The sequence below is a fragment of the Scleropages formosus genome, chromosome 19 (genome assembly GCF_900964775.1).
Source record: "Scleropages formosus chromosome 19, fSclFor1.1, whole genome shotgun sequence".
Taxonomy (NCBI): Eukaryota; Metazoa; Chordata; class Actinopteri; order Osteoglossiformes; family Osteoglossidae; genus Scleropages; species Scleropages formosus.
In genome coordinates this window covers 21320168-21337398 of record NC_041824.1, presented here as the reverse complement: position 1 = coordinate 21337398, position 17231 = coordinate 21320168, and the positions used below count along the sequence as shown (strand labels likewise).

The 17231-nt window shown below is 39.7% G+C and overlaps 1 protein-coding gene and 1 non-coding gene across 5 annotated transcripts; both read right to left on the bottom strand.

Annotated features, from left to right (window-relative positions):
• Positions 1–2542: 2542 nt before the first annotated feature.
• Positions 2543–16255, bottom strand: naca (nascent polypeptide associated complex subunit alpha). 4 transcript variants are annotated; one of them, XM_018760527.2, is made up of 10 exons: positions 16172–16255; positions 14300–14371; positions 8141–8182; positions 6177–7433; positions 4497–4576; positions 4122–4199; positions 3704–3850; positions 3076–3204; positions 2831–2953; positions 2543–2670 (listed from the first exon to the last, which is right to left on the bottom strand). In XM_018760527.2, the coding sequence occupies exons 2-10, from the start codon at positions 14367–14369 to the stop codon at positions 2656–2658; spliced, it is 1941 nt and encodes a 646-aa protein (XP_018616043.2). In that variant the 5' UTR covers positions 14370–14371; positions 16172–16255; the 3' UTR covers positions 2543–2655. The 4 variants fall into 4 exon arrangements, with proteins under 4 accessions (XP_018616043.2, XP_018616042.2, XP_018616041.2 ...); XM_018760526.2 differs by lacking the exons at positions 14300–14371; positions 16172–16255 and adding an exon at positions 9698–10178 and having other exon boundaries at positions 6177–7232; positions 7344–7433; XM_018760525.2 differs by lacking the exons at positions 14300–14371; positions 16172–16255 and adding an exon at positions 9698–10180.
• Positions 3980–4052, bottom strand: LOC114909187 (small nucleolar RNA SNORD59). The gene has a single exon (XR_003797154.1). It is a non-coding gene; the product is annotated as a small nucleolar RNA SNORD59 (small nucleolar RNA).
• Positions 16256–17231: the final 976 nt, after the last annotated feature.

The window sequence follows — 17231 nt, the reverse complement described above, 5'->3', positions numbered from 1 at the left end:
TCAGTATGTGTGGGGTTTGCATGTTCTCCCCATGTCTGCTTGGGTTTCCCTCCACAGTTCAAAGACATGCATTTCAACTGGATTGGTAATACCAAATTGCCTGTAGTTTGTGAATGGTGAAGGAGTGTCTGCATGTGTGTTTACATTTAAATTTATTCACTTGGATGCTTTTCTCTAAAGCGACATACATCTTAAAGAAAATACAATTTGCATTACATTAAGAGAAAGAGAGCCATAGTTGAAGATGTGATTTTTATGCTTGTTTCTTTCCACTTCACGCACCAATGTTTACCCTGCAATGGATTGGCACGCTACCCAGGATGTTCCCCCTCCACCCAGCCTTGTGCCCAGTGTTTCTAGAATAGGTTCTGGACCCCTGTCTCCTGGATCAGGAAGAGTGGTTCCAGAAAATGAACGAATGCAGGGAGAAGAGATTTCTTAACACCCATTGTTGTGGTACACCAGTAAAGAGGACATGAGGGAGAGAAAGAAACAATGGAAAATCAGACCACAACCTGTTCAATGCTTTACCTGTGATGCTAAGATCTTTAAGTGAAGGGAAAATATGTGAATATCATATATAGAAATATTTGAATGATATATTTTGATTTTTTAATGTAAGTGCAACTGTAAATTACAGCATTATCTATTTATGAGACATAATCAACCTTTATTTAGCTGACACCTTTTAGCAAAGGTAGCTTTGTGTTAAAATTTAGAATTTACCCATGTATACTGCACTAAAGCAGGAGCAGGGATTTTAACCAGGGACCTTCAGATTGCAAAGTGATAACCTTCACCACAAAGCTACCTTCATATAGCCTTCCTCACCTGACAAAGGTACAGTATAAGATTCTTCCCATGTTCATCCTTGCTCCCTCAGGATGGTCAGGTGTCTTCCCACAGTTCAGACATTTTGTTTCAAATGATTTGAGGACTCAAAATGGTCTGTAATGTAAGTGTGTTACTTTGCGCTGCTGTATGGATGGGTGAATGAGTGTAAGATGGTAAGTTCCATCCTGTGTATCCAGCATTATAAGTCACCTTTGATAAATGTTTTTGCTAAATACCTGTGGAGAACAAATGCTCTGCTGTCAAGAGGTGAGCAAAATGCTAAATTCTTTCAAATGCAGAGAAATATCGCATAAGCCAAAATAGGAGTAGGAAATTATACTCTTCATAAAGTGGAATTCTCATCTCTCAAATGGATGTTTCTCAGGGTGTGGCTATATCTGAAACTCACAACTAAGCCCCTCTTCTCTCCATTTGTTACTTTCCTTTGAGTTTTTTGTTCAGCATAATAATACTCTGCATGTAGTGCCTGTTTTGTGGATTTTACATATTCAAAGCTCTATTGAGAAGTCAAAGTTCACTGTCATGGTGAAAGTCCATTACCTTACTCTCTTTCACCAATAGCTTGTGCTGGGCAAGGTCACAGCACTGCGGAGCCTATCCCAGAATCACCGTGTGTAAGGCAGGGAGTTGCACCCTAGAGGGGAGCCAGTCCATTGCAGGTTAGCCACACATGCACACATTAAAATTAGAATTGTATGTTTTCAGACTGTGGGAGAAAATCAGAGGAAACCCATGTAGACACAGGGAGAACATACAAACACCACAGACTGAGCAGGAATTGAGCCCATATCCTTTTGCACCACCCTAGCGGTGAGGTGGCAGCACTATTTGCTACGCCACCTTACCACCCACAATACTACATTGTCCAGTTTTTAAAAAACTTTTACTAATCTGAATAATTTTCTAGGTTAAGGAATACATTAAAGAACTTATTACAATAAATGCATTTCCAAAAGTACTTTTATTTAATCCATTAGTTCACTTCAGTAGTTATAGCAGATTAAGAGCTGTTACAAAAACTAGTTTCCACCAGTACAAAATTTGAAAACAAAAATCTTTATACATTTCTCTGCCTTGTGAAAATTTTATAGGGCCACACCTTATGTAAACTCAAGCATAAAGCAAAGATTGGGGGACATTTGAAAACAAAGCTGAATACTGTAGTGGATGGCAAAAGCCTTCAGGATGATATGAAACAGAAGGGCAAGGCAACCTTCTTGAAGTATTAGTTTACTTCACAACTGAAATGGAAAAGACTAAATCAACTTCCCATCAAAAGTTCACAGAATATTTTCAACATTATATCGAAATGGTTTGAGGACTAAATGTTATTGCTTTGATAAGAATCCCATGACCACATTTTTTTTAATATATAAAGCTAACCAAGTACCAGTATTTGCATTTATGTACTTTAGGTGAGACTTTTCTCTAAACTGACTTAGCAATTTAAGATGATCTTGCTAAGGGGTATGGTAACATACGGGATTCAAATGTAGGGCCTCTGAGGGCAAGGTGGCAGCTTTCACCACTACTCTACCTGCTGGTACAAATCATTAGCGAGTCTGGTGGATAATGCCAGTGAAGTTGGAGTGTTCATGTAATCACGTTAATACTTTTAGCATAGAGATGAGACTACTTTATCAATGAATACTAATTAAGCAAAGACATTTAAAAAAATCCAGGAGAATTTTCCATTTTAGCAATCCACACCTTTATTTGTCTCCTGGGTACAAATTGTACAAACATATGTGGTTTTTCCACAGCAACACTTATGTCCTTGGCCTGTTCTTTCCCTGCCTTTCACATTGTCAATTCCTGCAAGAACACACACACAACTATTAGTCAGATTATCAAACTGCTTTTGTCATGTTTAAAATGCAGATCACAACAAGCACTGCACATTCAAGGTTTTTAACTGACCTACTCAAATTCATTTGACTATAGATGTTCTGTTGAACAATTATGAAATGCTTACCATAATTGCATTGACAATGTCGTTGTTGTTGTTCTTGAGGGCACGTACTGCCTTTGCCCGTGACACGTTGGCTTGTGACATGACCAGTTCGATGTCCTTTACCTCCACCCCAGTCTCGTCAACCTATAAATTAAGAGGAACATTAACAGCCACTCCTGAAGAATGAAATATTTGCAGGGAGGAAGACTAACCTACAACCAACAGATGTAGGACAAAACAGCAAACTCAGCATTGCTGGTCCTCACCTCCTCCTCTTCGCTTTCCTCCTGCACGGTGGGCGTCTGCGTGTTCTCCTGGATATTTGAGACCGTTTCTCCCTGAACTTTGAACTTCTCTGCTGCTGCCAATTGGGCTTGCTGTGAAAGATCCTCAATCTGAAGAGGAGGAAAAGTTAACACGTGACTTGTAGGTAGAACTTCAATGTCACTGTTGCAGGCTCTTGAATCCAACTGGTTTGAAATCAACTTGGCATTTTAAAAAGGTGTGTCACCAGTAGTTACAAAACATTAACCGAGGAAACACATGCAGGAATTTTTTACATTTAAAATGTAGAAAAAGAACAGGAGCATAAACCCAAAGGGGGGGGGACACATTTAAGTCCAAAAGGGACACTTTCTCAGCATGTTTGGCTTCATTAGGTTCAGAGAAACAAAAGTCAAAATTATTTCACCACAGAAGGAGCAAATTTTCATGACCCGAACAAACCTTCTCAAGCAACATATGTCTAAGCACATATACAACCAAGCAATATACCACCAGGTCTCCAAAGATGAAAAGTCTAAAACGTAAGTTGTTCATAGGACGCCACGAAGACCTGAATTTGCACATAAGCCTATCAACCCTGCTGACCTGAATTTACAATGATGCCCTTACCTTAGCTTCACCAAAGACAATGTATGTGTCGGATGCTGGGCTCTTGTAGACGTCTGGTTTAGTGATGACAAACAGGATGTTCTTTGACTTCCGGATTGTGACTCTAGTGACACCGGTCACCTGGCGAAGACCCAGCTTGGACATTGCCTGAAACAAGAATGTATTTTATGTGATTTTAATTCCCATTAAGGCCACTAAAATGATTTCTCACTTTAGTTACAATAAATCATGAAAATGTCTACAAAAAGGAATACATTGCAAGCAAGCACTACATCTCCTCCTCAGACTGGAACGGCTGGCTTCAGCATTATCAGAAGAACGAAAGTCATGCTGTTAACATCACAAGAGGAGAGGTGGAAGTGGTCCATGCTTCATGTTTCCTCACTAACAATGGCACATTGAGTTTAGCACAACTTACCTTTCGTGCTTTCTTTTCACTTCTGCTCTGTTTAGCTTTGCTCACTGGTTCCTCATCAATTTCTGCAGCTGCAGCAAGCTAAGGGATGAATAAAAAATGGCTTACACTGCTAAACAAGTCTAACCAAGCTAAACACTGAGGTCCACCTCACGAATAAAAGGTCATGGAGGTTTTACATAAATGTCTTCTGGAGATAAGATGAAAGAATTACATTTGGCTTGCACTGCCTTATCACATTCAAGACTCAATTCACAGTATTTTTTCACCAATGATTTGAAGCAACTGAGTAAAGGTATTACTACGCATCGTCGGTCCACCCATGTACATAAATGAATCCCAAAAATACTGGACTACCTCCATGCTGATAAGCCATACCTGTGCTTGCTGTGACTGTGCAGAGTCGGGCTCCTCTAGTTCTGGCACGGATTCATCACTGTCTGACTCTGTGCCAGACCCTACAATCACCAGAGAAAACTTCAGCAGGCAGACAAAGGCTGTGCATGAAGTTCTTAAGTAAACAATATAAATTTCTACTTAAATGTTTCCCCCCCATAAATGGGGGTTTAGAATTTGTGGAAATTTGTTTCCTAATGTCATGCAGTTTACTTCTTGAAAGTTCTTTGAACAATGGCCCTAAAATAGAATTGCAGATATACAGCTTATGTAAAAGTAAGCAAATGTACAATAGAAGTTTAGATACTGCTCACCTAGACACTTTAAAATATCGTACAATAAATTTGGATATACATAGAATAAATGGAAGACGGTTGTCTCAATTTTTCTGCAATCAGTCCAACAAAAATACCCCCCCTAAAATCAAATTCCAAAACTTTCAGTGAAAGATCCATGCTGCACATGCAAACTTATAAACATTAATGAAATTAAAATTGCACTGCACACAGTTTCAATTGATTTTGTGATGCTGAAATCAAAATTTCAGGATCTGCAATACAATTACTGTAGCTAAACACAGGTGGTGAACAAACACTGAAGAATGCATATTTTTGGCCCATGAACTGTATTCTCATAACTAAGCTATGAAGAGGGACTGACATTTTACAGTACATGCAAACTTTGCAACAGCAGGGGTATCCAAGTAATTTAAGACAGGGTTTCTTACTGAAGGATGGACGGATGGATGTGTGTGTGTGTGTGTTGAACCATTAAATTCCATCAACCCTAGTGTCTGGTTGTAGTGATGCCATCCCAGTTACATGCGCAACATCTGTGCGTTTACCCACTTCACTAATGACAGCGTACACACACACACATTTTAAAAACACACAGTATTCCATAATGTTCCATTTCTTTCTTGTACAAAGTAACAGGTTTGGAAATGTAAAACTTCACAGCTATTGCTTAAACAAGAGTACTTAGAAGCATCTTTACTTCATCTCAACTAGAACACAATACTGGATCCCAACAAAAAGCTTCATGGGATCACTAAAAATAAACACACACAAATAGCTGTTCCATATTTAACTACACTGGCAACACTCATACCCAAGTTTTAATTTTACTGGAATTTCTCTGTTCACCACCTGGAAAACTTCAATAAAACTGGTACAACTCCTTTTCAAAGTGAGTATACTGAGGAATATTTTTATTTTCCTATTTTAATGGTCAGTACAGTTAATGTGCATACAAATTAAACAACTTTAAAACATGCATTTTAGCAATGCATAAAACTTCTTTACAAACCACCATTCCACAAATATTCAAAATACTTAGTGATGTGACCAAAATTTCACATTGCCATTTATAAAATGCATCAAGTTAAATTCTACTTCACATTAGCTACTGGTTAAAACACAAAATGAGAGAGTTTCAGACCAGCCACGTCCGAGATCAAGATGATCCACACTTATACATCAGCAGTCATATTAAATCTGCCATTTCCACGTGGAGAAAATGCAAAAGTGTGATGCAACTTTTGACATTTTAAGAAGAGCAACTGCTCAAAGCAAAATACTAATTTATTTGTAATTACCACCTGTGAACTACAATATATTAGTAGTCATGCCACTGTGCATCAGAAAAGTCAGAAAGAGGTACCCTTATCATTCTTGATAACAGGCTCCAACTTGGCAGGGGATTTAGCTGGAGGGGATTTAAGGGTGGAGACTGCTGCAGCTTGAGGTGCCACAGGAGGACTGGGTTTTGTGGAAACCTCAACTAGTGTGGGGGGTTGTAAAACAGGCATGCCAACAAATCCCTCAGGTGGGATCAGTGGAGGCAGTTCATCATCCTCCTCTAGGGCTGGAGAAGATGCAGCCACCTCAGATGCTACTTCTGGAGAAGGTGTCACAACTGTAGGAGTTGGGGTGGGTGCAGGAGCAGAAGGGGAGACAGAAGGCTGGGCAGTGGAGGATGGAACTTTTTTACCATCTGATGAAGCTATAGAGATCTTAGATTTTTTGGCAATGGAGGATGGATGAGTAGCAGGAGAGATATCAGGAGTAGAAGCAGAGACAGGAGGAGAGTTGGCTATACCAGGAACCTCCTTAGGTGGCTTCTTTAGAGGCAACTCAGCTGAAATGGCTTTGGGCTCTTTGACCTCTTCAGTACTGACAGCCACTTTTTCTAATTTTGAGGTTTCAGGGGCAATTTTAGGAAGGTTACTGGCTACAGCATCAGCAAAAGACTTGGGAGCAGGTACAGCAGGCTGGGATGTCACCTTGAAAGCTACAGGTGCATCAACATTCTTTGGGGAAAGTGACAAGTCAGATTTAGGAGGAGAGGCAGTTATAGAGATTTCCGGTGGAACAGACACAGGGTCAGGACCTGGAACTGTAACTGGGACAGCAGCTTTAGCCATAGAAGCATCAGTATTTAGAGCTTCAGTGCCTTCCTTATTAGGTATTGCCTCAGTAACCTGGGCACCAGTTTTGTCAGGCAACTGGGCAGCTTTGGCAGAAAGCTGTGCATTAGCTACTGCTGAAGGGGGACCTTTCTTGGATTTCCCTTTTCCACCAGCCTTCACAATCTTGGGCTGAGTGACAGAGGCATCTCCTTCACCAGGAACAAGAGACCCAACTTGGGGAGGTGCTAAGGGAGAAGAGGGAGGGGTAGAGCAAGGCAGGGAAGAGACACTAGGAGAGGTAGAAGAGACTTTGGGAGAGGTGGGGGAAGAGGCAGAAGCAGATGAAGATGAGCACTTGGTGGTGACAGGCACAGGCTTGGAGGTAGAGGAGAGAGGTGAAGTGGACAGCTTGGACCCACTTTTAGCTTCTTTAGCTTTAGGCATGGTAACAGTACTAGCAGCTGCAGAGCGTGGAGGGGTAGAGGAATTTTTCTTGGAAGCAGGAGGGGCTAAAGAAAATAAAGGGACTCAAGTTGGATTTGAGAGACCACATAAGGTATAATACCATCTTTTCAGAGTAAGCAAGCAAACTAAACAGATCTATAGTACTGATTTCTACAACAATTATTCAAGGTAAAGGCAACTAATAGCAGGGGAAAAAACTCATGCATGAAGATGGACAGCATAACATTAAATTCAACATCTCTGATATGTTACCAAAATAGACTGATCAAGGATATTTATTTTCTGCTGTGGAATGCTGTTGGAAATAACCACATACAACATGTTCCTTGGATTTGACCAACTACCATATAGCTCATAGCTTAATTTATTTATTTATTTTTTTTAATATTTATTTAGCAAGCTTTCAGTTGGGGTGTCTGAGATGTAAAGAAGAAGAAAAAAAAAAAAAAAAGATGGGGTAGACTATACTTCAGTAGAAAGGTTAAGGCTGCACTGCACACCAACAGCAGATTAGTATATTAGACCTGGTAGTGTCCCCCAATACTGGCCTCTAGGAAAAACCCCATGGGTCTAATTTTCTTTCATACTGATCATAAACTCCAAGGTATGAAAGTAAAAATCAAGCAAAAATTCACAATTAATGACAGCTAAGTACTTCACAGCTTGTCTGTAATGAAGAACAATCTGAGACACAGTAGAGGGACAGAGCACCAGGGCTGAAAGCCAGTTATGATTTTGGAGTTTTGTCTACCTGGCTTCTTCTCTGCAGCAACCGCAGCAGGAGGCGCTGGAGCTAAATGATTTGGAGGATTGACACCATTATGACATGGGTATGTTCAACAATGTCGTTTCAAACCCATCAAAACAAAAATGCAAGTAGCACTCACCTTTAAATTAATATGCTTCACACACAAAACTCACATAGCAAGCAATGTCAAGGAAAACTAAGATACATCTAAAACACAAAAAGCACCACAGGCACCTTCAAAGCCATGTCCATTAGTCTGCCTATAAAAGGGGGGACATTTCCAGACACAGCAGGCAGAGCAAAACGGTGCGAAGCATATCACGTTCTGAATATACAGGTTTAGAGTAAATACTGAAACTACCCACAAATTAGCACAGAAAAAACCCAATTAGTTCCAGGGCAATGGGAGCTGAATACCAACTTGTTCAATTTTGTAACTCATTTTTTATTGCAGTGGAACTAGCTGTCATGAAGTGTAACTCAATCTACAGTGCTAACCAAAACAAAGGAAACTTGCTCTTCAAAAAATAAGAATGGCTTTGTAAGCCATTATGCTACAAGAATTTAGCGAAGCCATGTACGGGGGAAAATAAAATGTAATACTTTTACTAATTCAAATACACTACTTAATTCTATATAGAATTAGAAATTTAAAAAAAAAAACCTAACCACAGGAGAAGCTGGCTATACAGATTCTCCAGTTATCCTCCTCTATATCTTTATTCCTAGCCCTAGAGTATTTTTTTTTAAATTTCCATTTACTACACTATCAACCACTACATGTGAACTTGACACCTGATAATTTACACAGATATCAAAAACCATTCCCTTATGACTCATGTTCATTACTAAAAGAAAGCAGCAAGCAGAAAGAAACACTGGGTTATATAAAGTGAAAAGTTAGTATACAGGACTGTCTGTACCAAAAAATAAATTTAAGCAGCAACTGTTTGCCTTTAACCTACCCACACTTACCACTCAAGGCTTAGATATGCCTTGCAAAGCCTAACAGGAAGGTAAGGATATCAACCTACCAAGAGCTGGTATTATATCAGCACAACTTCAATAATGGAGAAATTTGTAAGCTCCACAACTTCAATACATTGATAACTTCTACTAACAGTACCTTTTCATTCAAAGGAGCATAAGGATCAAATGCTTTCAAAGATCGAGCAGCTTAACTAGATCCCATCTTCAGAATGCTTGTTCATTTACTCTCCATGAAATGGCAATCTGAAATTGGCTACAGTGATACAAAAACCAACTTAAATAATGCCACAACTTTGTATGTGGGTAGGAAAAACAAACTGCTGAAATAGGAAAAAAAAACAAATTCCACATATACTGAATATTAAGTGACTTCCAACTGCAGGAAAAATGTAGTTTCACAATCACACTTACTACTTTAAAGAGTAATTTACTGAATCACTTCAAAACCTCAACTTTCAAAAAAAAAAAAAAAAAACCTGTATGAGTCACATTTAAATGTATTGTTAAGCCAGGGAAGTATGAAAACGTGTTGCTCGAAAACAAGTGAACATTTCAAACAAAATAACCCACCTGAGGCTTTCTGGGCTGCTACGGGTTGACCAGGCCAACTAGAAGCAAGCTCAGTCTGCACTGCCTCAGACAAGGCAGTGACCAGGTCTCCACTCTGGGTAGCTACTTCATTTGGTATGGTAATGGTAAAGTTGATAGTTGGCATTGCAACTTCAGTAGCTGTAGCTGTTAGGCTACCCATGCCTTCATTTTTATCATATTCATTTTTTCCACATGCTTGTTGAGGATTCTCAGGTATCATATTTTCATTGGCTAGGCGGTCACTATGACCAACGGGCATACTAGATTCAGCAACTTGGATGATGCATGAATTTTCAGATGCAAGGCCAACTGGAATAGTACCAACCGGATCATCGACATCATCTGCTGCAAGTGGGATAGAGGCAGATGGTTCTTGAGATTCATGTTTTTGACCACCAGTGTTTTCTGGAACACCAACAGCTTCAACAGCAGCCATGCATTCTACAGACAATTTTGCAGAAGTTGCATCTACAATATCCAGAACAGATTGTTCAAAAGCAGCTGGTTTTTGAACTGGTAATTGTTTCTCTGGTGCTCTGGTCTGTTCTTTAGGAGATTCTCCAGAAGGTGCATCTACTACATCTGGAAGCAACTGTGCAGACGCCATAGGTTCCTGACCCAGTAAAGCCTTAACTGATTTTGCTTGTTCTTCTGCAGGAGAATCTCCAGAAGATACATCTACCACATCTGTAACAGGTTGTTCATAAACAGTGGGTTCCTCATCTGATTGTTTTCCAGCTGCTTTAGCTCGTTCTTCTACAAGAGATTCTCCAGGAGGTGCTTGCACATTATCTGGAACTTTGGTTTGTTGTTCTTTGAGAGATTCTACAGAAGGTAGATGTACAGAATCCATAGTTTGCTGTTCAGTAGTAGCAGATTTTTGAGTTGCTGACAGTGCCTCAGCTGGTTTGGCTTCTTCAGCAGGAATTTCTCCAGAAAGTGCATCAACAACATCCAGAACTGGTTGTTCAATAGTAGCAGGTTCTTGAACTGGTGACAGTCCCTCAAATGCTTTGGCATCTTCTGCAGAACTGCCAGACTTTTCAACTACAACATCTGAAACCACATGTTCAGTACAAGTTTGTTCGTGAAATACTGATTGTGGCTCAGCTCCTTTGGTTTCTTCTGCAGGTTCTACAGAAGGGACATTTTCACTCGCAGGAAGCAATTTTTCAGTAATACATGGGTCTTGAACAGCCTCAAGTTCCCCAACCAATTTGTTATCCTCTGTACAGCACTCTAAAGAGCATGCATCCACAACATCAGGAACTCTTTCTTCAGCAACCATCTCTGTTTCTTCAGCTGCAGATTCCTGTTCAGCAGAAATCACTTGCTCTTCACCTTCAAGTTCTTGTTTTCCACACACAGCCAATTCTTTGACTACAGTGGGATTTTCTGCTCTCACAGATGATGTAACCTCTACAGCTATACCCAATTCATTCACAGCTGGTTCTTCCTTTGGGTCAACATGTTGCTGAGCATTAATGTCAACAGCTTCAGCCACACCAGGAAGCACCAGCACCTCTACCTGCCCTGGAACTTTAGATATCACATCTCCATTCTGTTTGCCAGCAGATATCTTGGATGCAAATTCCAGTTTCAGGTCTTCTGAATCGTGGCCAATAACGCTAAGGCCAGTGCTCTCCAAAACAGATTCCGGCATGCCACATGACTCAGACATTCCAGCAACTTCAGCTGCCATTGAGAGGTTCTCTCCAGACACTCCCTGGGCTGCTTCATGCACTGAAATGGCTTGGGATTTGGAGGTGTTCAAGTCCCCCGAAGCTGAGAGGGAAGGAAGAAAGCAAGAGGACGGAAGAGGAGGAGCACAGCAAAAAGATCAGTGGCTCCTGACACGGTCTTTTTTTTGGTTTATGTGTTTATAATTAAAGGAAAATAGAAAACAGTGCAAATGCACACTCAATGGTGAACACATTTGTGAAGGACCAGTAACATTTAAGGAGACTTCTAATAAGTCCCAGATCTCACACAAGTGATGTTCAGAAATGCATTTTGGCTTTCTCTTTGTTTAAAAAAGAGAACTGTCCTACCAAGCTGACCCCAAAAGAAAAACCCCAAAAACAAACCACAGGCAGTAAGATCCTTCTGCTAATACACTGGTACCTCGTGTTACGAATGTACGTCACAAATTTTCAAAGACACTGACATTTTTCAGTGAATGTAAGTATTTTTAATTTTCTTCACCTTTCTAAAAATTTTCCCGCACTGGAAAGAAAACTGCATGTGTTTCTAATTGCTCCAATTACTAAGCAGCAAAATGCACTCAGAAACCAATGATGCTGTTTGTGGGAGGTGGGCTTCACAGAGCTGCGCAGGACAAGTTTCATTTAGCGCATTTTATTTCACATAGATATATCCAACGCTAATAGAATAGACGTGTGTCTAATAGTAGAACTTTTGATTGTAATCTGAAAATCACTAGATGTTGACGTGATTAATAGGTCCCATCTTTGTTGTCCTCATTTGGAGCCGAGAGAGTCAGTATTTTAGGTCAAGTACTTTAATGAATTCTTCCCCTTCCAAGTTCAAACGCAATTCAACGTACTCTTTGCTGTTCCATTCTCCTACAGCACTGATGTGCAGGAAGAACACAGCATTGTCTTCTGTCTTTAAAGCAGAACATGCTAAACAGCAAATTGTGGAGACTTAGTCATTTTAAACTTTAATATTGCTTCAGGTTAATAAAACAAAAAACCTGCGACAGACTGGTGTGCCGTCCAGTGTTCCCCGCACCACACCTTGTTGTTTGAAGGGGAACACAGACTCTGCATTGTATGAGTTATTTATAGAAGGCCTTAAGGAATCCTGAAAATAATTCATTATAGCTTTATCCGTTTTATTTTTCCTTTTAGAAGAGAACCTAACCAGTGAATAAACCAATGGAAGACTATCAAGTTTGAATGCAATGTAGCAGCTGGACTTACGAACAAACTCACGATGACAATTGCATTCGTAAATTGAGGTACAAGTGTACAACCCAAATTGCCACTAAGGCCACTTAAATTTATCAATTATCAAGCTGAATATGCACCAACTACAATTAGTCTGCTTTCTTCAGCAGACTAAAGAAGCCCTATGCAAAGACATGTACTTGTATCATATGCTCTCAATTTTAGTTTGAGTTAAGGTAAATTCAGGTTCTTGCACATCTGGAACCAAAGTCTTTTATGATACTGCCTGTGATATAAGTAGAGAAATTAGAATGCAGTCTATTCTAATATTCCATTTGAACAGCCTCAGTCCAAGTGCCCCGGTGACCACCACATACCCCCCACATGCTGGTATTAAAAGTGCCGGGGGGAATCCCATGGCCCTACTGCCTGATACTTGTGAAATCTAAGCATGATATCAAAGTCAACAGGCAGGAGAATTGAATGGATGCAACTGGAGTGTTCTCTCACTAAAAATATTGTGCTTTCAATAAGCAAAGAGTTTGTGAACAACCCAAGAGCTGGTACATCTCAGACCCAACATGCAGTGCCCGCATTCAATTTGTTCTCGTGATCCCCCAGTCAAGATATTGCCATGAAATCAAGTTCAGCTCAAGAGTAACAGTTAAAGGAGAAAAATATGGGGTGCCGACTCCACAAATGTTAGTGTTTTCTATTTGTAGTTGAACTAACAATACACGTGCAACCTAATATACACAGAAAGTATTCACTTTCAGTAAAATAAAAAAAATTACATCACATTGTAAGGAACTAACAAATACTCAATTTTATCTTCCAGCAACGTAAGATTTGCTGGGTCTTCAACGTTTTATTAAAACTCTACTATGCTAAACAAACATCTGTAAAAATCCAGAAAAAGGAATTTACCAAATAAGGCAAAATTACAATTCTTCTGAATACATATTGCAGTCAAACTTTGACTAAATGAAAAAGGAAATATTTCCAAACACAAAGTTAGCTTCACATTTAAGTACTAATCACAGTTCTGCCAATGTTACAACTATTAAGTCCCCCGACACCACATGCAAAGATCCTGTGTTTTCAAGCAACAAGTCCCATGCAAAGAGTGATGGACACCAATACTGATTCATGGGTAAAATTTAAGGTATGCAAGAAATCACATGTGTATTAGCAAGACTAACCAAGAATTTTGAATTCAATTTTTGGCTTTACATTTCATGTTGATGAGGGAAAAAAAAATACTACACCTGATGTTTAGTTCTGACATTCGTTAACATTTTACAAATGAAAAGTTTACTCAAACTCACAATACACTGACCTTCTTGCTAATTTTTCTACTCTACCATGCGCTTGCAAAAAACTGTCCCTTTCTCCATCAAATCAGTTTGGAATAAACTTTTCCAGTTTTACATTTTCCCTGGAACCACACCACACACCAGTGAAAAGGGTAAAATCCCACCTGACAAACCAAAACTTCTAGAGGATGCTTACTACACAGCCTTTAAAAGCTAAGTAAATGGTGTTTGGACACAAACTTGTGACAGCGTTGAATGCAGCAGCATAAGAAGGAACGACACCCAGGATCCCACACGCTAATCGCCCTGGAATGTGCACATGCAATGGGGTATGCATGCGTTGGAATACGAACCAGTCTCCGCCTGTGCCTGCTGCATTTCCTGCTCTGTGGCTGGAACAGCTTCTGTGGCTTCACCAGGCATATCTGTAGAAAGGACAGAGAGCAACTATTATAATCATATACATACACTATAATAAAATGTTATCCTTCACAGCACCATATGTCCTCAAATGTTCAGGTGGATTGGTGACTCTCAAAGTCACCTACTGTGTGTGTGTGTGTGTGTGTGTGTGTGTGTGTGTGTGTGTGTGTGAGAGAGAGAGAGAGAGAGAGACTAACTGGAAGAAAGTCTTTCACTGATGTATGGATGAGTTACTCAATGTCAGTAGTGTATCTAGAATTGTAAAGCTCCTTGGGTGAATGAAGTGTGGGATAACAACAATAAATAGTGCCCATTGGTAGTTGCTTTGGAAAAAAAAGCATCTGCTAAATTAATAAACACAAACCCCAGGCAGCAACCCTGATCAAGACGTTTACCATGAAGTTCAACAGTAACAATTGCTCTGGTGCATCAATGGGTAAATCAGTGCAATGTTTGTATGCAATGGTAGCTTAGCATACAAACCTATCACTGAGTTGTCCTGGGAAAAGGCAGAAACTGAAAAGAAGAAATACAGGGGAGAAGGAAAATACAGCCTCCAACTGATAACAGCAGCTGGCTGCGAAAATCACTCTGCAAAGGGAATGTTACCCAACAACATGCATCTACTCATTAGCATTAATAACTTACATTTACTTGATGTTTTTCTCCAAAACAACTCACAGTGTTAAAGTACCAACAATTACTCATTTATACAGCTGGGTAATTTCACCAGAGCAATAAAGGGTATGCACCTTATTACAGGGAAGTACAGCTGGAGATGGGATTCAAACCTGCAACCTTTAGGTCCAAAGGCAGCAGCTCTAACCACTACACTACCCGGTGTCCGGTATAATTTAACTAAATGTGGAACCCGTCTTAAAATAGAAACTAGTTTTGATAACTAAATCATACCTTGTATACTGAACATAGTAGCCGACGAGTTAATGCACTCAATCCCCACGTATGGTTAAAAGCAAAAAGGTAGATAAATATCTGGCAAAGTGACACCCCAGCTGTCCAGTGTCCCGCCACACTTCCTTACATGGTGTGGCCCTGTACTTTCCCCTTGTCTTTAACAACACTTTCTCCAAATGAAACAATAACAATGAGTATGGTTTGCTTCAGAACTAAGAAACTACTAAATCAGCAAAATGAGCGAAAGGCCATCTCTCCCAGTGTCCTCACCAGCAGCAGGACAAAGGCCCGCAAACCAGCCATCTACCATCTATTAACACGTTGCGAGTACCCTGGCCCTGGGCGAGCAAGGATTACTCATTACTGCCTTCCTGATTCAAAAAAATCATGAAGAACTTCATAACATTTCAGAAACTGCCTGTCTCTGCTGTTTTTCTATGCTCTGTTTTGAATACTTAATAAACATTCTGTCATGACGGTTATTGTACTGCCATAGATTAGTCGGACAAGCGAGGGGGGGAAAAAAAACCAAACATCAAGTACTACAGTTTTGTGACAACAGATCACTTATAAAGATATAAAGTACGGGAGACAAAGTTTAGGCGATACGTCATATAGTCTGCCCAAACTGAAGAGAAACGGTGTCTTCTGACAATAGTCAACTTAGTGGTTTGTCCGTATCTACGAAGAGCATTCCCTCTGCCCCCATTTTGAAGTAGCGCTCAATTTTCAAGCAACAGTGTTTTAAAACACTTGGAACACGGAAAAACAAAAATAAGATGGTCACGGGCTCTCTACAATCAAAAGCTTTAAACACGTTGGCAGTAAAAGTTTTTCTCACATTATTTGACGTTAGATGACAGTAGATTGTGAACAGCAACACTTACTGTGTCAGAGCTTCAGATCCAAGATGGCTGAAAAAGAGAAATGTGGAGAGGCGACCGGACGCAATATCATTACCTCAACACCGCGGTTCGGGTTCCACTTCCGGGTGAAACATCCCTCGACTCCGAAAAAGGAGGCCTGTCTCTTTTTTTTTTTTTTTTCTTTTTTAAATTTTCCTTAAAGAGCTTGAAAGGGTGCGTGCCGGTAGTTACTGGGAGGGATGAGTTTAAATCTTCCAACTGTAGTTTTGGTATAATGTAAATTGGGACTGGAAGTCCGCTCGTAACTTAATTTGTTCGTAAATCAAAGGTATTAATAAAAAAGCTTAGTAATACAAATCATGTTTTCTGAATTATTTGCTATTTTAGGTTCTGCTAAAAGCCAGATAAGGTTTAAGTTTAAAATCAGTCGGGCTTTATTTATTTATTTTTTATTTGCTTTACACAAGTGGTACAGAGCATAGCTCTGCTGCCTTACACATTTGCTTGGGGTGTTTGGATGTAGGTTCAAAACAAGCTCAGTCTATGTGGGTTTGAAAATCCCATTACAATGAACACAATTAATTCAATAATTAGCTTTCTGCATCATATTACGACATCAAAAGATAGTTCCCCGTCCTTAATTACTGTATGGCTATTCACCTTCCCTCATTCAACTTTTTTGTAGCTATTACATACCATACACTTACAAACCATCGGTCAGATCCTTACAGATGAGTTACATATACAGGGGAACCATATTCTGTTTCTCTTTGCACCTCTGTGCCACATAGATCATAAAGTATTGTGCAAGACAAGTGCAAATACAACACAGTGCACTACACAGGTCAGAGTTCAGCAACAATGTATACAATATACAGAGACAACATAAATAATATTAAAAAGACTTACATATAATTTACAGTACAACGAAAACTATACAGGACATATAATTTACACCCTAGCAGTAGAGACAATAAAGCACTACAGACAGTACTAGAGACGCTGTTGTGAGCTGTCTGAGCACAATAAATAAATAGGGGGAAAGTGTGTGCTAAGAATTAAACAGTTAAAATAGATTTTG